The 26,167-nt window shown below is 36.6% G+C and overlaps 1 protein-coding gene across 2 annotated transcripts in view; it reads left to right on the top strand.

The window, feature by feature from the left end:
- Positions 1 to 26,167, top strand: part of LOC145988396 (centromere protein I-like) — an 86,788-nt gene that overhangs the window by 2,491 nt on the left and 58,130 nt on the right. The window contains exons 3-6 of one of the 2 annotated variants that reach the window (XM_083123278.1): positions 8,717 to 8,851; positions 15,403 to 15,552; positions 19,070 to 19,155; positions 25,476 to 25,603. In XM_083123278.1, the coding sequence (XP_082979404.1) occupies positions 8,717 to 8,851; positions 15,403 to 15,552; positions 19,070 to 19,155; positions 25,476 to 25,603 (499 nt within the window). The remainder of the gene's footprint in view (positions 1 to 8,716; positions 8,852 to 15,402; positions 15,553 to 19,069; positions 19,156 to 25,475; positions 25,604 to 26,167) is intronic. The other variant, XM_083123279.1, reaches the window with a different exon arrangement.

Genomic DNA, 26,167 nt, shown 5'->3' on the forward strand with positions numbered 1-26,167 from the left:
ACATGTATTACTGCATAAATCATTATGTCTTCATTCGGATTTGCCTTACAACCTTGAAGTTTTTCTTCTTTTGTTCAGAATGGTGCAAGCTTTCATTTAAATAAGGTTTCAGATTCATGTTCTCAATAACCTTGTCTTTTTATGTATAGATTTGTTGTTTTTATTAAAAACAAATGACTAACTTCAGATGATTTCATGCATTGCTCATTCTTCCATTTCCTCCGAATTGTGAATATAGTTAGCTCAGAGTGTCTACCAATGCCTGATGAAAAGAGTATGATGGGCAGTTAAGAGACAAAGTGATAAAAATCATTGTCACCAAATGATATTTAAAATTATTCTTATTACAAAATTTTTAAGTGCACTGAAGTAAAAACCTTTCAAATGTAGCTAGCGAGTTACAAAATTGTAATGTTTGTCATGGTGTGGAATACTTAGAAGGTATTGTAAACAAGTTAACTGGAAAAAGAAATCCCAGCAAGCATCTGTGCTTTGGAAATTTTGGCAAACCCATAGGTAAGTGAAAATTTTCAACCATTTATTTATTGTAAGTGTAGCATTTTTTAGAATATGGCATGACCTAATTACATTTCAAAATTACATTTGTACTATATTATTTTTGAAAAAGTCACAGCAAGAATGTACAGCAGTTCAACAACAGAGGCAATTGTGTATAGGAAACTGCATTTTTTGGCATGACATGATGAAAAACCAGAAGTTCTGGATTTTAATTCTGAGGAATGTGTTTGTCGCTCATCTAATTCATTAGTTCATCAATGTTTATGGTTGTTGCAATCAGTGGTGAACATGCTATATACCCATTTCATGTGTATATCTAGGATGCCCCTTTGTTTACATGAATTACAATTTGCTCGCTCTTCAAACTCTGGCAACGATGATGATCAGTAACTGATTTCATTATTATTTTACGTAATTTTTCTGTCACTTTGGCTAATCACAATGAGGATGGGTGATTCTTGGACTACAGGACATTTTCAGAAAAATGGTCATGGCCAGGCCAGGATTTGAATGTGAGATCATTTGTATTTTGGAGAGTTACACTAGCCACTCTGTCGCAAAGGTCAGCGTCACAAGAAATGTTCCATTCCATCTTTTAGCATTTCATAGATTGCTGCAAAATGACACAATACAGATAATGTTATTTGTCATATTGCAGCACAATATTTGTTCTACCATGACATCATTCCTCCACTTTTGCGGCACACAGAAATTGTGACAAGGTATGGTCAGAAACAGAGTATTGACACAAAACGTGGCCCACGTTCCATCTTCTTCAGCCTCCACTTGTGACCCACTACAGGAGAGAGAGAAAGTGAAACACAAATAAGCAGGCCACCTATGATGGCTTTTTTTTTTTTTGGTGCAACCAAGCACTACTTTGTATAAATTAATGGAAATACGTGATTTTTCGATTTTTTTCTTGCTACTACTTGCATACATTTTTATTACTTTATTTAAATCCAGTGTTATTTAAAATATATATTTTTTAAATCAATAACAATTCTGCAGAATGACTCAGAACATATTGTCATGCATCATCAAAATGTGGGAAATGAAAGTTGGAATAACCAAACAATAATAGGTTAGACATATTAAAAAAATATATATGCGAGTGTTTTTCCTTTGCTTTTGACAATTTTCAGTTCTAATTTTAGACTTGTTTATTGCGGAAAAAATCTTAAATCTGAGATCACCTGCCTTCTTGCAAATAACATATTGTGATGTGCGTATTACTCACAGTTGGAAATTGCCCTCAAAGTCAGCCGTGAGGGAAAGAGATCTGAAAGAAGGGAGAAATATCACAAAGTGTTCATGAAAATTGTGTTGGGAATATTTGATAGAAGAAAATGAAATAATGTTGTGGGGGAGAACAGATAGATGTTGCTGCTAGATGTTGTTCTTCATGTAAGTTACATACATCCAAAATCCAGATACTCCTTTCTGGGAACTCGGTACCCATGGGATTCGAAACTGGGCAACTAGATCTGAAAATTTTTGGCCATCCAAAGAGTAATTAATTCTATTGACCCATGACTTGCATCAGGCTTTGGTAAAAAGTGTATAGATCTATCTCAGGAAATGCAAAAACGATTTGTATGGGATATATTATTATTGGTAATTTTCTAGAATAGTCTACCTCCGTTACAAGTCACCTTGGTGGCAGAGCATATTGAGTGCTTGATTGCACATTAAATATTCTTGATTCAGGTTCTCGCAACATGCTCCAGTCCTAATATGGGCATTCAAATTATTTTCTTAATGACCTTCCATACATCTATTCATTCTCATAATCATGATTATTAACCCACAGAGGCTTAGATGGGACATAAAATAAGAAAAATACAAAGTGCAACTGTACCTATAGAGCTAATTGAGAAATCACAATTCACAAATTGTTGCAGGTAAGAGATCAAACTGAGGTTTTAAGTCCCCTTCATGCACAGAAAGGCATGGGACTGGACCTGCAGTTTAAAGTGGGATCCGAATCACTATGTGCCTCCACCGGGTATCGAACCATGACACCTTGATTACAAGGTGACAATGCTACTACTATGGTTAGTGCTCTTACTTTAAAATGAGTCCAAAAAAATGTTTAATGTGTGTCCACATTTTTTATGTGCAGGACCAGTAAATACTTGAGTCATTAGTTTGTCTCCTCCACTTATACTGCTTGCATAATTTTTCTTGAAAGGACCATTCTGGTCACTGCATCAACTATTTTTTCATCCCCCAAGCAAGAAAATGATTCAATATATTCACTGCCGCTGGTACCTCCCTTCAAAGCGGTAACCCTCTTGCTGAGGTGTTCCTGCTCCACCTTCAATATGCATTTATCACTGGCTGCCTGATGCGATGCATACTCTTCGTCCAGCTTCGTCATGAATCCTGGTCTTCCTTTCTTCTCTTGCCTCTCCAGAAACTTTTTGTCCTCTTCTAATTCTGTCATTTTTGATGACGTCCTCATGGTAAATGTAAAAATGATCATACACTGTTTTCTCAGACATTGCAACTCTCCCCATATGCTTTGTGGTTCTCTTCTAATGCTTACGCATGATTCGCCATTCGGGGGAACGAGGTGGCCTCAAGCCCTTTCCAATCAATTTGTCACGAAAATATTCTCTGAAGAAAGGCATTGTTTCGCGTGATGAATGACTTGGGGCCCCATCTTGTTGAAACCATGTGTCTCTCTCATCCTCCTCTAACATCTAAACAAATTCCTGCACAATGTTCATATACACAGCACTATTCACAGTCTTGTTGAAGAAAAATGGCCCAACAATACAACGCCGTTATATCGCACACCAGACACCTATTTTCATGGAATGAAGTGGCTACTCATGTAAAACATGAGGGCTTTCAGTAGCCCATATCCTACAGTTCTGACTGTTAACATAACCCAATAGGTGAAACCATGCTTCATCGGAAAAATAAAATTTGTCAAGTTCCCTTTGAGACCTGAATGTCTGAAGAAACCATCTAGCAAATCATATTATTTTGTCTATGTCCGGAAATTTAAGTTCATGTACGACACGAACACGGTAAGCACGCAGTGCTTTATGTATGGTAGATTTGGGGATCGGCGATTCTTTCGATAAATGCCAGAGTGATTTCTTAGGCGAACGAGCATACAGATTTCCAAATCTTCCAAGAAATCAGCTGTAAAGGCACTAGGTCTTCCACTTCGTGGCTTGTTACACACGCTACCAGTTTCATCAAATATGTTTTTAAGCCGCAATATTGTTTTCCTATGTGGCACACAGTTACGAGGATACCTCAATGAAAACTGTTCCTGCACCTGTTCATCACTGTTTGAGGATAAAAACACGTTCTTTCAAAAGATAGAAGAATAATAACTTTTAAATCAAATTAATAAGAGCACTCGCAGCAGCTAAAACAACGTCACTCACGTACGAAACAACCAACGAGCCAACAATGCAACAAACAGACCAGCGCTGCCTGGATTGCTCACCAGAGAAGTCAGTCTTGCTGACCAACAAACATTAAAAGTAACCGTCCATACCAGGTGTTACAATTTATGATCACTCGATATTAGTACTTTTTCTTCCCATGTTGTGTAGATACCCAGTATGCATCGTGTCATGCAATTTGATGTTCGTCCTGCTGACGTCATAAAATTTCATTTCTCTGTCACCCTACACATTGCAATCAAAACAAAAATAGCCTCTTTCGACATTTCTGTGTACATAGAGACTAAAAGTTCAGAGAAAGTTGTCGTAAATCAGGAATTGAGAGAATTTTGGGGGACAAAAATATAATTTTGTCCATTTTTTCTCCTCCCTACGTGATACCCTTCCCTCTCCTGCATTTCTTCAGGTACGTGGTGTATTTCTTTCAACCGCAAAAACATCCCAAAGGACCATGCTCTCTTCTGTTAAAGTTGTATTCATTTCCGACATTTCGTTACCAACTTATTCAAAGTTCAAGGAACAGGACTTTGTGGACACTCTGTATCACTTGGCTCATTACTTTCAGTACATGCCTTGTAGATTAGTTCAGACACATTGTCCTCAAAGCAAAATTGATGTAGTAATTGTCACACACACAGTTTGCATGCTGAAGGCTTCACAATACGTCACAACCCTATCACCCCTGCCCCCAAAAACATCAACTCTCCCTAAATTTTCTTCACAAAGACCCATTTTATGGTCATTTTGGCTGACCTTACACCCTCTCTCCTCAGTATAATGGTGTGTGAGTAATTAATCTGGCAGGATGTCTGTCCGCTTTCCTCTTGGATGCCTAGAAGCTAAATTAATAAGGAAGTCCGAATTATAATTGTTTAAAGGAGTTAAATAACAATAACCTTGTAATAACAATAACAACGCATCTGACTACCATGCTAAAGGGACCGGGTTCGATCCCCGGCTGGAAGCGGCCCCGGCGCCCACCCAGCGTCGAATAACATGGGTACCTGGGGGAAATCCTGGGGGGTAAAGGCGGTCAGGGGCATGGTGCTGATCACATCACCCCCACTCACTACCGGATCAAGAAAGTGTGGGGCGTTATCCCCACACCCCCTATACGCCTTCATGGCGTGGTGCTAAGCACTTTACCTTTTTTTTTTTTTTGTAACATGTAAATTGCGATATCAATATGTGATGAGATTTGATATCTTAAAATTTTGTCACTGTTGCTGACATTTCCTAACAAATGAGAAGGTACAAATGCATTCAATATCTAGTCTTCATTTGTTTCAACAAGAAACATTCCAGATTTTACTGTGTTTTGACATCATTTTTTTGTACCAACCTGATACACACCGGTGATTTCTGACCAATGTGGATGTCTTCATAGACAATTATCCTGGTTGTAGAAAAGACTCCATAGCCTCATTAGGCTGCAGGAATGGAATTTCCACAGAGAGTTTGACACACAGGTGTGAAAAGGCACTCAACCTGAGCACCCGCCTTGAGGTTAACAACAATCCTTGGTTTCAGGGATGCAATAGGCTCTCCTCTAAAGAACTGTTTTAACACATTGACTGCCATGTGTATGATATGTCATACACATGGCTTCTTGCTTCTGGGCCACGTGTATGCTACTCCATACACAAACAAGAACCTGATTCTTGGCCGCGTGTATGGAAACGCATTCACAGTTCAAGCAAAACTATATGACTGTTAAATAGCCGTGGCGTACATCTAAGATGGGGCAGTAATAATTTTAATTTCTGTAATGTCTTACAAGAGTAAAAAAATCTTCAAAACTTTATTTACGCTTACGTATTCTTTTCACTAGTACAAATGTGTTGACAACTAAAAAAGAAGGGTAAATGTGTAAATACAATTTTTTTTCTGGTTGGAATTCACTGCAAACGATAATACATTGTGGAATAAATTGCTAGTACATCATAATTCTTACAAAACGATTTGTTATATAATATTTTTTTGTAAACTTATGTTCCTTGTAGATATATAGATATAAGGATGACATATTTTGTACCGAACACTTTGGAAGTTCAATGATTTTTGTTGAAACACTCCCGGCACATAAAATAATTTTTGGGACATTTGTCAAATACTGTCTTCACCCACCTGGCAAACTTCCTCCCTGTCGAGTCAGAATTTCCACTTCTGCCATAGATTTTGTAGCAATGTACACAGCGTCCTTGCTTCTTTCTTCCATTATCCCGTACTTTGTCTATCAAGTGATGAGTTGGAGTTTTTCTGCCTTGTTGCTCAGCTAAGGTGAGTTACTGTCCAGGAGGTAATTATTCAGAAAGAATATTTAGGATTACATGTTTCCTGAATTCATTTATGTGTATGTTATTGGACTGGATACAGTCACTGTAGAGAATGTAGGCATTCACGAGAGCCGTTCCCCATATAAATGCAATAATAACTTTCTTGTACCATTTTGTAGTCTTTCGCAGAGCATTCCCATATGAAGCCAACTGATCACTTACGTCAATGAAGGACTTGCCAGTATTGTAATCAACAATTGCGGTAGGCTTTCTAATTTCTGAACCACGTCTTTCTGTTACAGTTACCTCTTCAGGAGAGTGAGCTGTAGATAGGACTAACACATCTCTCTTATCTTTCCACTTCAGAATAGTCACACCTTCCTGAGTTTCCTTTCCTACAATATCACCTTTCCTCAATTTATCTTGAAGAACATCTGCTGGCAAATATTTACGGTTAGACCTAATTGTACCGATCAGATGGGTATTATTGTAAAGGCCAAGGTAAACAAGAGGAACGCTGGTGCAATAATTATCTGTGTAAAGGCGCCGGCCTTCACCGAGAAGATGTCTTACAAGCTGTAACACAACAGTTTCAGGAACTGACATGTTACCGGACATGTTTATATTTCCAACATAAAGAATAATGTTCCATGTATAGCCCCTGCTGGTACACAACTTGAAAACTTTCACTCCGTATTTATTCTTTTTGGAAGGGATGTACTGCCGAAATGAAAATCTTCCCCGCCATGGTATCATACTTTCGTCGACACTATTTTACCCTGGTGTGTATATTTCTTGGAATCGTGAAATGAGTTTGTTGGTGATGTTCGTAATTTTATGTAATCTATTATTAGGGACAACACGTGTATTGTCTGCAAAATGCCACATTCGTAGAAGCAGTTCAAATCTGTTTCTACTCATTATACTTCGGGAAAGATGAAAATCATATAAAGCATTAGTGCTCCAGTAGTCTGATAATTTTGGTACTTTCATCACCACAAAATTTTAAAACAACGTGATATTCGGAAAGAACAAGACAAAATGTGGTAACACAAAGCGAATAATTACGTGTATGAAATCATATACACGTGGCATACAACGTCAAATTGAAAACCTACGCCGCGTGTATAGAAATGCATACACACCACAAAAACCTCAATAATGGGCTTAATTTCAATTGTATTGAGATATTATACATACACATTTCATTCACAGTCGGTCAGTAACAAGAAAATCGGATTGGCCCAGAAGAGATACATTTTCAGTTACACGGTGGCAGTCAATGTGTTAACACTAGAAGTAGCAACTGAAACATGGAACACATGTGCCAAATTGAACAACTGAACTCTGTGAACAGCAGTATTGCTATCAGAGCACAGAGTGTCCCAGATAAGCATGACTCTGCAAGGATTGAGAACAGTTAACCCCTCAGGCAGGAATTTAGAAGTCCTGCCTGCTGAACCTCAAGCTCCGCAAACATGAACTGTCCATAAATCTTAGTCTTGGTCATCCCATTTCAGCTTCCTCCTCCAGGTGATGCATTACCTGGATGTGATACACCTTCTTCTTCAGGGTAAAACGAAGAGTACGCCAATCACTGGTTCGTGGAATGTGCAACTCACGGGCTCAGCTATCAAACGGAAGCACGTGGGCTCTTTTCAATGGCCTCACGAATGCTCCGGACTGTCCTCTCAGATGTTGATGGTCGTCCAGGACGTTTCTCATTAAGCAAGCTACTAGTTTGTCTGAATTTGTTTACAAGAAGCCTGATATTGGTTCTTGTTGGTGGCTCTTTTCCATATCTTCGATGGTACAGCTCCCACACATCCTCGAAAGTTTTACCACCAAGTTTCCAGGAAACAATGGGTATTCTTTCTTCTATAGTTCTATAGAAAGCATCTCTTCAAACACCTGTGAAAGAAAACAATGCATTACTGGTTTCATGAAAATGGATCATTACTTTTGGGACATCCTGTATTGCCGGACCCTTTAGTTTACACCTTCAGTTTCATTATTTGCAATGTGAGTAAATTCTTGTGCACATTTGTTACTATTGGAAGCCAAATCAAAACTACTAACACTAACACTTGACTACCATTGTAATCTTTGACTCATGAAAACAACATTGTGCAAGTAGTTTTCTTACTTCTCTGTAGATGGCAGTAAAGACTAACACTCTTCTGGTCAACTGGTTAAAATAATTTATTTCTACCGCCAATAGATGGCATCTGACAGCAGTTCAAAGTCAACTGTGCATCAAATGTATATATGTACAAGTACGTCAAACTGCCATTAGCACAGAATTCTGAGAACGTACACTTGTAACTTGGGTTAAAATGTACTAAATGCATGAGGTTCAGTTTTTTAAGAAAAGTAGTTTGGTAGAAGCTACGTCTCTGAAATTTTTGCAATGTAAGAAATTTTTTGTGTTCATAATTTTTATTACCTCATTTTAGTTTAGCATTAATCTTATATTTCTTGCATTTCTAGGCAAGAAGTCTAATGCAATCAAAACAATAGCCTTTGAAAACCATATGAAGATATTGCGAGAGGAGGCTTTTCTGAATGGTTTGAGTGATGGAAATATCAATATTATAGTTGATGTTATAATTAACACTGATCTTAGTATGTATAATTCTTAAATCATTAATTAATAATTTGTCTTGATTGAGTATGATTTGTTACATATTCATAATCTGACGACCTTTCTCAAAGATATAAATATTATATTTTTCTTTAATTGTACATGAAATATGAGTTTTTTAAAAAATAATTGTCATTGCTTATGTACATTATGTACAGTCACGGACACGTCTGCATTGTAGCTATTCCATTGAAAGTAAATGAGCCCATTACAACCCAGAAGTGTCTGTGACTGTACATAATGTATACATTAAATATGATAACACTATTTTGCCTAGTTTCCTTGTTTAATAAAACACTCAAAGGTGTGTTTATTTGAAAATAAATTCTGGCTTGTTTCGCATTTTGAGCGTTTCGTTAAAAAAAATGTCATTGTTTATGTAAATGTTCCTGAGAATGAATGGTGTGGCTTTGCTGAGGTTATTGTGAAAGATACATTACACAGTATACTTTGAAAGTTACTTCTTAGATTCAACAACAAACCGTTTGTACAGTAAGCAGACAGATGATTTTGAACTCAAACAAATTCTGCATTAACTGAAACACATTCTGGACAGCATTTCTATGCTAGTAGGTTTTGGTATGCATGCCATCTTTCGTACAGTGTCATACAATGCGGAAAGTCCAATTGTTGACTATGGCAAGGGAGCAATTTTTGTGTACTCCGAACACAGGACCGTTGGATTATTTTCAAACTTTTTTGTGGTGTTCACAGTCTACCTGATGTGTAGTGAGAGTAAAGAAACTAATTTCCCATAACTGTGTGAACTATTAAGGATCATTGTTCTTGAGAGATGGATTCTTTGTACTGATGTATAGATTTGTTTTCTACCAGCCACAGGACACAAGCAGCTTTCTCTTGTATGGTGTATATTGTACTTCAATGCACAAATTCACACTGCAACTTCACACCTGGTAGGACAGTTTTTCTAGTTTTCTTATCTGCTGCATATAAACCATGTACATTACATATACAGAAACTGTTTTAGTTGCTGAACCCCACGGCCGTATTTAGGTTACAGTACATGCACCAGTCTACACACACAGTTTTCAAAATTCAAAAAAATTAAGTTTTAATGTCAAACAACAAGAACTTTATGACTAAGATTTCCATCTAACTTTTAAAGCTCTATCTTGAAGGTATTTTAAATGAAATAACAAAATACAGTAAACCCTCGTTAACACAAATCCCAAGGGACCGAAAAATCAAGAGTTTGGGATAAAAAAAAATCCTGCTAAACGGGGACTCAAATTTTATTATTGCAATACAGTTCTTTCTATACATTAATAATTTACAATACGTATTATGTATGTCATCATACAAAACAGTACAACAGGAATTAACTTTTTAAAAAGTACTTGTAGACCATTTTCTGGTGAAAAATTCCTGTATATTGCGCTGTCGCAGACGGGAACACAAATGCTTGGTAACTTCACGGCCAACTGTACTCATTGCTTCCATAAAACTAGCGGTCAATTCGACAGAGGAGCAACAGAAAAAAATATGAAAAACTTTGAAAGTTCGTGTTAAATTAGATGTAATAATGCAACAGACTAAAAAAACAGTTCGTAATTTGTGGTGACCGAAATTCACGTTAATCAATAAAACTTTCTATAAGATATAATACATCCCTGCCGGGACCAACATTTTGTTCATGTTAACCGAGTGTTCGTCTTAAGCGAGTTTGTGTTAATTAGGATTTACTGTATAATAATTTTGCATTTCAATACACACTGAATGAAATGAAAAAAAAAATAATTGTGCTGGATATTCACTCATCTGCTGGATTGGGTAAGCCTCCTCAAGGATATAACAACAGCAATAATAATAATAATAATTATTATTATTATTTTTAAAATAAAGTTTGTTTATTATGAAATTTTAATTATTATATAAGTATTGTTATTACTTCTATTATTCAAATTTCTGTTGACGCCCATGAGTACAAGTATGAATGAACCCCCCTGAATTTTTTTCTGCCTACTGCCATGCTGAACCCAATAAAATTACTTTCAAGGTATACCACGTAAAATATCTTTCACAATAACCTCACCAAACCCTCACCATTCATTCTCAGAAACCCTGTATAATGAGCGAGTACAAAATTATGCAATTATTCTTTTTTCTCATTTATACTCAACTTTTGTAACTCCGTGAATAATTGTCACCTTTGTGATGAACAAGCATAAGGGTCAAATGTGATTTTTTAAATACCTTCACAAGAGACCACTCTGTAGCCCTATATAAGAAGAGGCTTTAAAGGACCCAAACCCCTCTTATTGGCATAGTAAACATTTTGCATTAATTGTGTAATTAAATCAACAATTGATGTAATTGCTATATTGCCTGCAAATGTTTTGAAACCTGTTGTTGTGATCTATAGTCATAATATTACAAGAACGTTATTTGCCACAAAATATCACCAAACCTGTTCAGAATTTATTATGGAAGAAACAAATTGTTGTTGGTGGAAATTAACCATATAATTTTTAAAACTGAAAATGAACATTATCATATTTTAATAATTTGCAAAATTTGGAAATGTAAATATGAATGTACCATAAAATGTAAAAAAGATACAGTGGAATTTGAGTTTTACATTTCTGGAATTTACATTTTCCCATATTATACAGAGTGTCCGAATAGTCACGCAACCCGGTGTTTACGACCGTATAACGGAATAGCGAAACGGAATGAGAAGAAACGCTTTCTGCCAAGAGAATGCCCTGTATATTGGGAAAATTTAGAGAGACAAACATATGTAAGAACATGCATGTTTTAATAACAAATAAGCAAAGTGTTGCCAAAGGCGGAAAAAAAATATTTGCAAATTAGGTATATTGTAGCACAGAACTCATTGAGGTAAATTATTGCAACATTTCACAATACCAACGAACAATTTGGATGGCCATCTAATGAATTTGACAGAAAAAGAACTTTGACGAAATTTCAAAAACATTGCAGAAGGGAATAAATGGGCTGTTCCAAAAATCGATGTTTTCACAATAATACGCAGGACACTGGCAACACTGTTGGTGTCACGTGTCACTACCAGACGTGTTTCACCTCAGGCTATCACACTAAGGCACTTTTAACGACAAAGGAGAAAGTTGGTTATTCTCGATCATATGCAATAAATTACATACACCTTGCAACCCTGAAATGTGGGTACTGAAGAACGTGTATCAATTGTTATGTTTTCTGTACCTTAGGTGGTTGCTGTTTGCCGCGAACGGCATTCCAGATTGTGTCTACTTATGCTGACGTCCTGTGTGTGTTTTTAAAATGCCATATTCTACACAGGAAAGAGTGTTCATTGTTGAAGAATATATCCGAACATCGTCATATTCTTGCGTAAGAGAAGCATTTAGGGATACAAACATTTCAGGGTTGCAAGGTGTATGTAATTTATTGCATATGTTCGAGAATAACCAACTTTCTCCTTTGTCGTTAAAAGTGCCTTAGTGTGATAGCCTGAGGTGAAACACGTCTGGTAGTGACACGTGACACCAACAGTGTTGCCAGTGTCCTGCGTATTATTGTGAAAACATCGATTTTTGGAACAGCCCATTTATTCCCTTCTGCAATGTTTTTGAAACTTCGTCAAAGTTCTTTTTTCTGTCAAATTCATTAGATGGCCATCCAAATTGTTCGTTGGTATTGTGAAATGTTGCAATAATTTACCTCAATGAGTTCTGTGCATCAATATACACGATTTGCAAATATTTTTTTTCCGCCTTTGGCAACACTTTGCTTATTTGTTATTAAAACATGCATGTTCTTACATATGTTTGTCTCTCTAAATTTTCCCAATATACAGGGCATTCTCTTGGCAGAAAGCGTTTCTTCTCATTCCGTTTCGCTATTCCGTTATACGATCGTAAACACCGGGTTGCGTGACTTTTCGGACACTCTGTACATTCCATGCTCATGGAGCAAGATGCTATAAAATTTTCCCAATTTTTTGCATTTTCTTACATGTTATGTTTTTTACCCTGGCCTGTTGAAAAATATAAAACTGAGATTTGACTGTATTGGTATTGTTAATATAGAATATTTCAAATGTCAAGCTAACCAAACTTTGATGGCTTATAACATGAAAACCGTAAGATATTTACAGATGGTTTTCTGCATTATAAAGCCTCATTCATTGAGATATATTTTCATGCTTATCATTATCTGTTTACTCCAAACAGAAAATTCTATAAATTAATCAATGGTGGAGGACAGCATTATATTTTTTCCACAATGCTACTTTGGGTGAGAAAAATATGCAAGAAATTAAAGAAGGGTCAAAATTAGACATCTGATGACATGCTGTGTTAATCTGTTATTTGCGACCAATAATGGTCATATGCAGCATGATAGGTTTGGTATGGACGATTAAATGAATAAGTGAAAAAGTGCCATTTTATGGGCATATTACCTTAGCTGGCAGCACTAGCAGGTGGAATCTTTCTCAACAGACATAGACAAAATGTGCCTAAATATTGGCCATATATTTACATGAAAAATTCTAAATCATAATTTTTACACAAAAGTCATCAAAGTTTGGGTTGTGCAGCTTTTGCAACACACTGTATAAGTAGTGCACATTAATATTGAGATAGTTTAGATAGAAATATTTTATTGATTATTAATTGTAACATGATTGATAATAACTACTAAAATTTTACCATCATTGGGCTTTTGAAAGTTGATCTTGTCCCATTAGTTCTTTGTAGGGATGGACTAATATGAAACTTTGGCTGAAAGTATCGATGTAAAATTTACCAATACCAATAACCAATATTCTACTGATCTCATATAAAATTCCAAATGGTCCTTTAGGAATATCAATGTATTCCTCACTTCCTTAATAAATGTGCATTACCAGATGACTGCAACGCAACCGAGACTGTATATTTAGACATTTACTTTTTAAAGAAGTAGGGCATGGAGATTATATTCATGTATCCATAAAAATTATATCAAAAATTTTATAGATATATCTGATTGGTAAAATTATCGGTAAATTTTCTGATACACTGATATGCCTATATTGGCTGATGCTGATAAGAGTACCAATTAATCTGTCCCATCCCTAGTTCTGTAACAGTTGTGGAGCACTCATGAGACCTTCATTTGAGTCAATACTTCTTTTGGAGAGATTCCACTCAGTGCTCATGTGAAATCAATCATGCCTAGTGCTTTAAATCTGAGTAAGGGCTATAAGTACTGGATGTGAGATAATTTCAGAACTTTAGCCATAATGTGACAAAGTTGTTTTCCCACTATTTGGGATCGGTGATATAAATGCTGCAGTTACATTTGTGGTAATATGCAATATACTAAATAAAAAATCATACAAATTAAGTTGGAACAAACATTGCTATTTTAAAATAATTTTGCACTGCATGCTGTGTATTCGTCAGACCAAATATGCTAGGTATTATATCTTCAGAAATATTATAACATGCTGCAAGAAATTGGTAAGAGTTCAGTTCTGATACATATGGAATATTTTTTTGTATTTATATTCATGTATTCATTTTTCAACTCAACATTTTAAAATAATCCACTGAAAAGTTTTGATTCAACTTATTAAATATCTTCTATGTGCTATAGCTCATTTCAGTTTGGATTAAGTTTCTCAGTAGGAGGTAGACGGCACTAGCTGTCACTGGAGAAGCCAAAAACTTGCTTTGTAGTTTCTGGTAGGTGGATATCTGTCATAGAATGCCAGTGACTCAGGTTTAAACCATGATCATCATAGTTTTTACTAAAATAAACATAGTTTGTTGTATCTGAATACAAATGAATAATAGAGATTGGGATTATCAATGTTCTACTACCTGCATTTGATCCTTGGAGGAAGTACAGGGTGTCCAGCTTAGAGCTATGAAAAAATAAACTGTCTGAAAATCTGTTTGACCAAGAATTTATTGAGAATGAAGGTGTATCCTGATGCACAATACCTTGCCATTACACATCACAAAATGAGAGACACTGGCTCTGTCACTGTGACTAACAATGTCAATACACTTCTATATGGGCACCCTTAGCACGACATATATCCAACACACAGAACACCTTCTGTTGTGGAGTCCATTCCGCCATGTGTTTACTGTGCCTATGCACATGCACGTGACACCGTTTCATGTTTTTTGTAAATTGCAACAGATGGCAGTACTGCACATACACACGTTTTGACTGGGGCAGGTAATTGTAAACTGTAGTGCATGTTTCTTTTGTTATAGCTATAAGCCGGACACGTTGTACATTCCACAGTGCTTCAGATTCCACTTGAAACTGTAGGTCGTGATTGGCCTATTTGAGCATAAGGAGGGCTGAAAGCAAACTTGGGTAGTTTATTTGTCAATGCACAATAAAATAACTTCATATTCCTGTAAAATTTAATTCAACAATATAAAAATAAGCTATAGTTGAAAACCCTCATTAGGTTCACTTTATGGTAGCATGTAAGGACCTCATGCTTCCTGATAAGGATTAAATACATATCAGCTCTTGATTGTTAATATTTATTTTTAAGGCGTGCTGAAACATGAAGATCTATTCCTATGTCTTGTTCCTGTGAATCTAGTGCCTGAGGAAGTAGCTGTGAAGGTTATTTATTGGATTTTAACTTACTTTGATACTGTAATGGTTACCAAAATCATATGTGCATTAAACTGGCTAATAGGTAAGTGTTCATTTTTATTATGGATATTATGTTCTCTGTATTTCAGAGTTGACCAAAACTCACAATCGAATCATCTTTAGAGTGAGATAGAAACTAGAAATATGAAACATGGCAATGACATGTGTTTTATAGAATCATTGATTTGGCACATATCTTATTTCATCATGAAAGAAAACTGCCTTGATAACTGAGCAAGTTGAGTGAGTGACTTATGATCTGGCTCCTAAAGCTACCAGGTTTGAGTCCTGTGTGTTAGTTCTTCAATCAATATTATCTGATTACACCAGCCAGTATGGGTTTGGATGACTCACAGATGACTGTTGTCTCTGAATAATTTCAGCATGCTGATTCCAAAAATGAAATCCTTTTTTACCCATCAGTCTATTTTTTTTTCACAAACTAGCAATATATTAACTGCCTTAATTTCACAATAAAATGTATAGTTCCATCATTTCCCCAATAGATGGCTCTGTTTAGATGGTAAAATATTGGTTTCCTACAATACAGATCCTCCAATTTTGAACTACTAATGCACATAGATTAGTAAGCATTTAATCCGCCTTCTATCTTCACAAGACACATTGACATGAAAATTGTTAACTTTGATTTCGGAAGTTCCATTTTCGAAATCCCTCATAAAAATTTCTTCAACAAAATGTCCAAAACTCAATGTTATAATGTAGTGGGTTGATTGAACTGAATGACGTGGAGTAAAATCCTGATCTAGGGAAGAAATTTATGTCATATCCGTCATCAGCATTCAAAATACTTCTGGGGTGTAAGGGGTGACCTTCCACATAGGTGCCCAAAAGTCAACCTCACTTCCACATAGTACACCTTGGACTGCATTTTGCAGACGAACAAGGCTCTGCCGACTGCCACTATGGCCAGTATAATTTTGTGTGTGTTGTCCTGTTTTTTGTCCTTATGTGTGCTGAGTGCCCGTTTGCAGCCTCAGCTTTTAATGGAAGTCAGAGTATTTTAGGGTTTTATTTATGCAAGGCTAGAGTTGTTATTTGTAACGAAAAGGGGCTGGACCTCATATAATGTGACGGATGCAAAATAGCCTAAGTGCTGATGCACCCAAAATTGTAAAATCAAAATCAAAATACTTCCAGAATCACCTATTGGTTTGTAAACAACCAAAATTTCCTTTGTTTAAATTTATTTTGTTGCGTTCTGTAATAGGCGTAATAGAATGGCAAATATGAGAATTTTGATTGTGAAATTGTTACACATCCTGACGTGATGGGAAAAAATCAGGGCTGAGCCAATACCGATGCTGATGTATCGGTATCGTCTGATTTCAGTGGTATCGGTATCGGAAAGTATCGGTTGTAATTCATTTACCTATACTGACCGACACTTTCCGGATTTTGATCTTTCATGGGGTTCGCAAACATGCCACATGGAACTTCCGCATTCTCATCATCTTTGAAATTATGCAAAATTCAAAGTTTCTTTTCATTTTTCATTATTTTTGTGTGAAAAACTGAATTTTGTTATAACATAACATTAAATTTAATATTCTTATGTGATTCTTGAATATTTCAAAGTAAAATTCTTGGTAAATTGATACATAAATTAGAATGGAATACTTATGCACTAATATTAATCAACATTTTGAACAACTTTTGATTATTTGAATTTTCAAATATTGGTGTCTGTGAATCTGTGATAGTATTGACATCGGTATCAGTATCGGTTCAAAGTGGTATCGGCTTAGCCCTAGAAAAAAATGGATGTAATTTCAGTGATCAGCATTCAAAATACTTCCAGAATCACCTATTGATTTGAAATCATCTGATTTTTTTCCCAAAATTGACGGTGATGTTATCATTCATCCTCATCTTTGAAATTATCCAAAAGTGGCAGAAGAATGGTGTAAAATAAGTAAAATTCAAAATCAAAGCATGGAAAAAATTATCCTTGTTATACTGGTTGCATTTTCAGCTGGAGGCTCGGAAACAACGAATCTGGGATTGGTTGAATTCTCTTTAACTGACATCGGGTATTTTTGTTTCACAAGGCAACAAAGGTTGCTGGCGGCACGAAACAAATGAGTGCCAGATACACAGCATGGTGCCAAATGTACTGTAAAATTGAGGGGGGGGGAGTTGATGAGTGCAGCTACTGGATAAAAGTATGCTTTAGCGCTTACCTCTCATGTCATCAAGGGTGGAAATTGGTCAGTGAAAACTGTATTTTCATCTTGGTCTGTATTTGTCCATTTTTAAGCAATGTTATGTAAAGTCAGTATTTTTTGTCTTTGTGATTGCAATTGGATATTTTTTAAATGCAATTTGGGTGGATGTGCAAAGACTTCTCTATGAGAGCCAAATGCATGAGGAAGGTTGCTAAGCAAAAGAAAACATGATGAGAATACACACTGCACAGATCATGCTAGAACAAGTGAAGCAATGGAAGAAGGCAATAAGAACAATGCATGTGCAAACAGTGTAGAAAAAAATAACAATTTGGGGGTTCACTAATAACATATTTTCACAAAATATGAAGTAAACTTAAGTACAAGTTTTACCTTTCAACAATTATATGTTTTGTTCTCATAATGGTTATTTTTAAAAATGAATATGTTTACCTGACATGTTTTAGTTCAGATGTATAAAAACTAGGGATGGTTGATATTGTGATATGTCATCAAGAAAATATCGCCACAGACGATGTGATACAATATTTGTTCAGTTTTGTGATATCAACGATATATCATCTCGGAGATATATATATCGCCAAATATCGTGACGATATATCACTGACATGATATATATCACCAAATATCATGATTATATATCACTGACATGATTCATATCACTAAAATTTTTAGTTCCAATTTTTGCAAATGAAAACAATATTGATTTAATAGGGTGCAAATAATTTCATTGGACGCCATGGCATTCTCTCTTTTACAACTTTTTTTCATTTAGATCATCCAGCGCCCATGGCCGACTCCTGCCGCCCCTTAGCTACAGCTCTGAACTTGACGAAAATGACAAAAGCAGAAATTGCGAGCAAAGCAAGCAAGAAAAATTTGCAAATGTATTTTTATTTGCATAACATTTGAAATCAAAGGGGGTAATTGCTCCTCTGTTGTACTTTGAAATAATAAAATCACATATGTTACATAAACATGCACTACAATTCTTGAATTAGCAATGCATTTAAAGGAAAAGAAGGAACTTGTGAGTATTGAAACATTGCCAATTCAATAATTTTTGTGCTTGTTTACAAAACATGTGTGGTTTTATTGTTTCGAATTATAGGATAAAATAACATGCTTTACATGCAGTTTCATCATTTCTGAAGAACTTGGTGTTCTTAAGGCAAATATAATTTTTATGTATTTACATGAGGGCTGTTCAGTAACAAAGGTAACATGAATGTGTATAAACATGAGAGTTCTTGATATGTTATTGGTTGAATGGCCCTTATTTCTTAAATGATGTACATCATGTAATGGGCTAGACATTGATACTCGTATAATTTTATTATCTCTTTTCAGGCCTAATAAAATATGATTTGGTTAAGACGGATCTTCTTAATACATTGTATGAGACATATTTCCATCTGCTGAAGTCAGAGAAACTGGTAAATATTATTTGAAACACTGGGAAAGCTTTTCTCCTTCCTGGCCAATGAAAACATAACATTTCCACTTTAAGTTTAGCTTGGCTCATGCCATGTGTCAACATTGTAACATTAAAAAAAATAAGGCTTGAATATCATCATGTTTTTTGTGTGAGTTTGTTGATAAGCATGGATGAATCCAAGATTCAAGCTGTAAATAGAAGTGGTTAATGTTAACATTATTGTACAGAGTGGTCGAAAAGTATGGAGACACCAGAATAAAAGTTGAATGACATACTGTTGTATAAAACTAACACCGTAGGTTTGTGGGGGTGGGGGAAATGTTATAGGGCATATGATGATGATGGCCGCCATCTTGAGACCTGCCATCTTGAATTCAGCTTCCAAAATTTTAAATGGAAACAATAGCTTGTGACACCTCTGAAACAAACTGATACTCACAATGTACATAACTATCTCCGGTTTCAAAACCTCATAACTGTTTCTCAATCATACACACAAATGTTCTTTCAGTTCGAGGGTGATTTGTTTTGATACCCACCTAGCAGAGACTGTGGTACTGTAGTATGTCATGAATGATGTATTGAGCTGAGCCGTGACTCGTATTCAGTTCCTGTATCATCCCATCATTCATTGATTTTCTCGTGTAACTTGGTTCCATTGCTGTTATTGCTTCAGTTGCAGTTGAAATCTGAGGCTGACCAGAGCAAAATGCATTAGTCAAATTTAACACCCCATTTTTTTTTTCCTGTGCTACTCAAACAAGCTGAAGGAATACATGTGTTTCCCTCCCCAAAGAAAAGGACAACTGAATGGTGCTCCTCTCTTGTTAATACTTTCAATGAGGCAGACATTGTGGATTGTAATTGCTGACATAATTTTTTCTATCATGATAGACTTATCAACCTCAAGCAGTAAGCCATTCACACCAATCACCACAATGTTCCCTTCAGTGACTGCTTCCAGGTAGCGATCGTCCACTCCTTGCCCCAATCCACCAACAACTCAGTATGCAAAAGATGGGAGAGGCTAGGGCCGTATATCAACCATGAGTGCAATGCAATGTCCCCCCCAACCACCCCTCACCTTCAGCAACACCCTTTAACTTCCCCTACACCTTTCACCACTCACAGTTTTTGACAGCCTGGCGAGGGAACAACATGATTTTTTCGTGTGTGAAACTGTCTACTTTTTCTTTCTGGTCCTGGCAACACAGCAGGCCATGCTATCACACTGTTGATGTCACTCGTTTCATGAACCTTTTTTCTACTCCCGATGATGTGACAATTTGTCACAAAAATTTGAAGTTTTTCTGCGTCTGGTGAATGTTTCCTCCCTCCTCTTTCACTTTATATACGAGGCACATGTCAAAAAAAAGGACCGATAATTTTTTACGCTGGGTTAGCAACACTGATGAAGTTGAGAATGCGCAGGTGCATGCCCTAGTATTCTGTGCTTGCAACAGAGATAGAATCGCCAGAGTGGGGTTGCGTACATGCGAGTAGCAGTAAGGTGAAATGGCTGCCGTAATACAAAATCTCACCAAATGTGAAGTGAGATCTGTCATACGATTTCTAAACGCCAAAGGACAGAATGCAGCTGACATCCATCGGGAATTGTGTGTCATTTATGGACCGACAGTGATGAGTGAAGGGATGATCAGGCAATGGTGCAGAGAGTTTCGGGAAGGGCGTTCAAATGTCCACGACGATGAGCGTAGCGGAAGGCCTAGTGTTCAGATGGACGATCTGGTGGAACGCGTTAACGAGAAAGTGTGTCCCAATCGCTGGTTCACAATATCTGAACTCGCCAAAGAGTTTCCAAAAGTGTCTGCGAAAACAGTGCATCGAATTGTGACTGACAACCTGGGGTATCACAAACTGTGTGCGAGGTGGGTACCAAAAATGCTGACATGCTCACAAAGAGCAAAGGACAGCTGCACGTGATTTTTTGGCCCGCTGGGAGGAGGATGGGGATGACCTCTGTTTGCTCATAGTGACAGGGGATCATCCCCTATACAGCCCCGACCTTGCCCCCAGCGATTCCTTTTTTCTTCACCTTTAAAACCAGCTTGCATCGAAGTTTTTCAACGACAGTGAAGTGATCCAAGACATCAGTTCTGTACTGGCTGCACTCTCAGGCAGCAGATTTTTTATGCTGAGGGTATACGGAAGCTTGTGCCAGGCTATCAGAAATGTCTGGAGGTTAATGGTGACTACGTCGAAAAATAGCAAGAAGCACACGCATGGACATGTACTCTCCATAATAAATTCTAAAGTTCTCTAAGTGTCGCACAAAGCCTCCATGTGATAATTGTTTAAAGTCAGGTAAATCAGTTGTTGGTTGCCTTGCTTCCACGATTTTCATGTCTACAATTTTCTCGCTCAAGCTAAATGAAACAGATAAAACACAGCAACAAACACTCACTTTCTCACAAATTCTTTCCCCAGCTACAACACATCCAAACAAGATCACTTTGAAAAGCTCAGAAACAACAGAAAGTGATACCAACCTATTTCCTAAATTTTGTCAGTCACGGGAGAGAAAATATATCAGTTTGGAGATAGAAATTACGCTGTGGAATCAGAATCATTACAACAGAAAGAGTATGTATACAATGTTTATGTAATAAAGTGCCATAGTAATACAAAATGTTTCTTTGTTCTTAATGTGTACAATGTATACAATTTAGATTGTGATTTATATTAGGGATGGCCAGTTCCGGATCCGTTTGGCCATCCCACATGAGCGCTTCTTTGGAAAGTAAGAATGTGTTTATAACATATTGTTACCTGCTATTATACATATATAACAGTTGGGCTGAAAAGTTCGTAGGCTAACATAGTAAAAAATATTTTTTTGACAAAATTTGATTTTATTATTCAATATAGTTGCCTTTGAGGGCGATACAACGATTATAGCGGTCATACAATTTTTTGATGCCATTTGTATAGTACGATTTCTCTTTAGCCTCAAAATAGGCCTCAGTTTCGGTGATTACCTCTTCATCAGTGCTAAATTTCTTTCCAGCGAGCATTCTTTTAAGGTCTGCAAACAGGAAAAAGTCACTGGGGGCCAGATCTGGAGAATATGGTGGATGGGGAAGCAATTCGTAGTCTAATTCATATAATTTTGCCATCGTTTTCATTGATTTGTGACACGGTGCATTGTCTTGATGAAACAGCACTTTTTTCTTCTTCAAATGGGGCCGTTTTTTCGTGATTTCATCCTTTAAACGCTCCAACAACGCTATGTAATAATCGCTGTTGATGGTCTGGCTCTTTTTATGGTAATCGATGAATATAATACCATGCGCATCCCAGAATACTGATGCCATAACCTTGCCAGCTGACTGTTGCGTCTTTCCACGCTTTGGATTCGGTTCATCACGTGCCGTCCACTCGGCTGACTGTCGATTGGACTCTGGAGTGTAGTTATGGAGCCATGTTTCATCCATTGTAATATATCGACGGAAAAATTTGTGTTTATTACGGTTGAATATCGCTAAACATTGCTCCGAATCATCAAAACGTTGTTGCTTTTGATCGATTGTGAGCACGCGTGGCACCCATTTTGCACACAGCTTTCGCATGTTCAAATATTCATGCACAATATGTCCAACACGTTCCTTTGATATTTTTAAAGTCTCAGCTATCTCTATCAACTTCACTTTACGATCATTTAAAATTATTTTGTGGACTTTTTTGATGTTTTCGTCGGTAACAGCCTCTTTGGGGCGTCCACTGCGTGCATCGTCTTCGATGCTCATTTCGCCTCGTTTAAATTTAGCAAACCACTTCTCAACGGTTGATTTTCCTGGTGCAGAGTCCGAATAATGTTTATCAAGCCAAGCCTTGGCTTCAACAGTATTTTTTTTCGCCAAAAAAGTAATGCTTTATTAACACACCAAATTCTTATTTATCCATTTTTTCACAATAACAAAAGCTGCTTCACTCACAATGCTATATCTCACGAACTAATTATCCGGCAGCTGTGAAATTTATACACGTATCTTTTGAAGGTTAGTTCTAAGTAAAAATCACATGGATTTAATTCTAGTAACGCCATCTATGAGTCAGCCTATGAACTTTTCAGCCCAACTGTTATAATATACATACCCCGAAACCACGTAAATATGGCATAGGAAGAAACGGGGGCCCCTCTATACACCTGCCAAATTTCATGGAAATCGGAGGGGGACACGGGTCAGATCCCCATGTCAATTTGTCGTCATCTTGACATTTGAGGCAGGTTTTGCTCCCTAAAACCGTTTTTTAGCCGAAACAAAAAAAACACTTATTTCTTCCTTTTGGCCCCTCTATACACCTGCCAAGTTTCATGGAAATCGGAGGGAGAAACAGGGGTCAAATGACCACTTCAATTTGTCCTCATTTTGACATTTGAGGGAGGGTTTGCCCCTAAAACTGTTTTTTAGCCGAAACAAAAAACACGTATTTCTTCCTTTGGGCCCCTCTATACACCTGCCAAGTTTCATGGAAATCGGAGGGGAACACTTAGATAACCTCCCTTGTTAGTTTTACACTTTGTAATTATGTAACACTGCATACATTATAATGTTTTATTTTAATTTTTAAAACTGTAACTGTAGAACAATTGTATAATTTTTGTATAACATTTCTATCTTGTTAAATGTGTTAAAGGTTTCATCCTGGAATGGAATGTCTCACATTTATGTGTTTTTCCACTTCCAATACATTCAAATGAATACATATTCGTTTCAATGACATTTACAAAATCACCTCTGACATTTTATGTTAAACAACGTAAGATAATTTTTGTGCACGAGTGTGTTAGACGATGCGTAGCAAAGGATTTTAGAAATAACACTTGAAAAAAAATCCTGTAGGACTAACTAATGAAAAATTTCTTTGTAATCGAAGATCATAATACCTTTTAAGGTGTGGTAATATTATAAGGAGATTGAGATACAAAACTCTTGGATCCAGATCCGGAACTTTCAGATCAGGATCCAGATCCGGAACTTTTGGATCCAGATCTGGATCAGATTCTGGAATTTTCGGATCCGGATCTGTTTGGCCATCCCTAATGTATACAAATATCGGAAGATAGTCCCTTTTTCAGATACTTTTTTCCACTCCAATTTCTTTTCAAAACCATCAATTTATTGAATTTCACTTGAATTACCGTGTTAATAAATTGACAGTTGCCAACGCTGTAGCTCTCAACACTGGTGACGTAATTCAAGCTGGATGCAGGGTGCAAACATTCCTCTTCCCGGAACACAAGAGTTCGCTCTTTCCACCTTTGCCTCAACCCCAATGTCAAATTTTGGACCCTTTTCAAAATTTGCGAAATACAAAATAATTTGTAATTTAAGTGACCTACATGGAATATAGAGTAATGATAATGGCCTCTTTCAGTTATTTTATGATTATTAATTATCAGTATCCTTGTGATCTTCTTTATGTGCTTATGAAGACACACAGTGGTTATTCGTCTGCTGGCAATGTTTCCTTCTGCTTTCCGAGAAGCACTAAGAAGCTCAGCTTTTCTGTGAGGGTTGAGGCCCGTTCCCCCAACAAGATTTCAGGCTTCGCCATATGATCCTTTGGATGCATAGGTTCCCCATGTCGGCGGCCGCAAGCAGAGGAGTTTGAGGCTGTAAAATCTTGTGAAATCGATTGCGATGGAAACTAAATAAGGCTAAAACATTAAGTACATTAAATAATATTTTAGTAGTGCAAGCAGTGCTTGCTTTCATTGCTTGTACTATATCTTCGCCGCTGATGATTAGATAATATTAGAAGAAAGAATTACATGCTAGCCTCCATGCTATGAGACCAGAGTTCCCAGGTCCAAGCACTGGTCAAGGGGTGACATCTGAAGGCAATGAATGTGGAGGTGTGTGTGTGGTGTCATTCACATATGTTTGTTATTACTCCTTCATACATCTCATCTTATCACCATTATTTATCCCCATTGTCGCAATTAATAAAAAGTGGCAGGAAAATTATATTAAATAAACCTAATCAACAGCTATCACTGATCAAGGCATTGCATTTGTTCCATCACCTATTTCATCTGTTCATTATTCTTTCTCATCACCACTGTTACAAGAGGTAGATAGCAACATAAAATAACTTGAAATAGAAAGGTAGAACAATTATGCCCTGTTTAGACTCAAATCCAAAACCCATTGGAGCAGCATAAAGGTAATATATAGTAGCACTAGCTAATAAGGTGGTCAAAATGTAAGATAATAAGGTGCTAAGTACAATGATGTGTATAGCTGTATTATTTTGGCCTAAGATGATTATCTGTATTATTTCTCTCTCCAGGCACCATATGCTTGTCATTTATTATATTTGCTTACTAGACAAGATGATGTGAGTAAATGGAGAGTGACCAGGCTTCTTAATCAATGTGCAAAGGCTGAGAATCCTAAATATCTTACGTCACTACTCTGGTAGGTATTTTTATAGTTTTTCATTGTTGGCTAATAATTTTAACTGGCACAATGTTTACAACGACATATGGCATGCAGACGACCTTAATTCTAAAAATATTGTATTTTTTCAGATAAGATGCACTTTTTTCTGTCTAAATGTAATTGCATCTTGTCTGCCGAAGGTCAGTTAATACCCTAGGCTACTAGGGTAAATTCCCTTTAAGGAATGTTGTAGGCAGGGAAAGCTGCTTCTTGCATCCTCAGTTCACTTTTTGTGTTCGGTTGTAAGTAGTGGGTGTACCATAAAGGTGTATGGCAGTCAACAGTTTAAAGTGATATTCAGTGATCAACCTTTTATTTCTAGAGTAAATTCCTATACAATGCCACCTTTACAGAATAGATTCTCCTGCAGTGTCACATTTAAATTACAAGTTGTGCATTATTAAAAAGAGCACAGTAATTGGGAAGTAGAGAAATATTTCTGGCAACTGCCACTGATAAAATAATGGTAAAATGTGCTGGTAAGATACTTGAGAATATAGTGTGATATATTTTCATCCTAAGATTAAGCGTGTGTCTTAT

Source organism: Lepisma saccharinum, chromosome 5 (assembly GCF_977018435.1).
Source record: "Lepisma saccharinum chromosome 5, izLepSacc3.1, whole genome shotgun sequence".
In the NCBI taxonomy this organism is placed as follows: Eukaryota; Metazoa; Arthropoda; class Insecta; order Zygentoma; family Lepismatidae; genus Lepisma; species Lepisma saccharinum.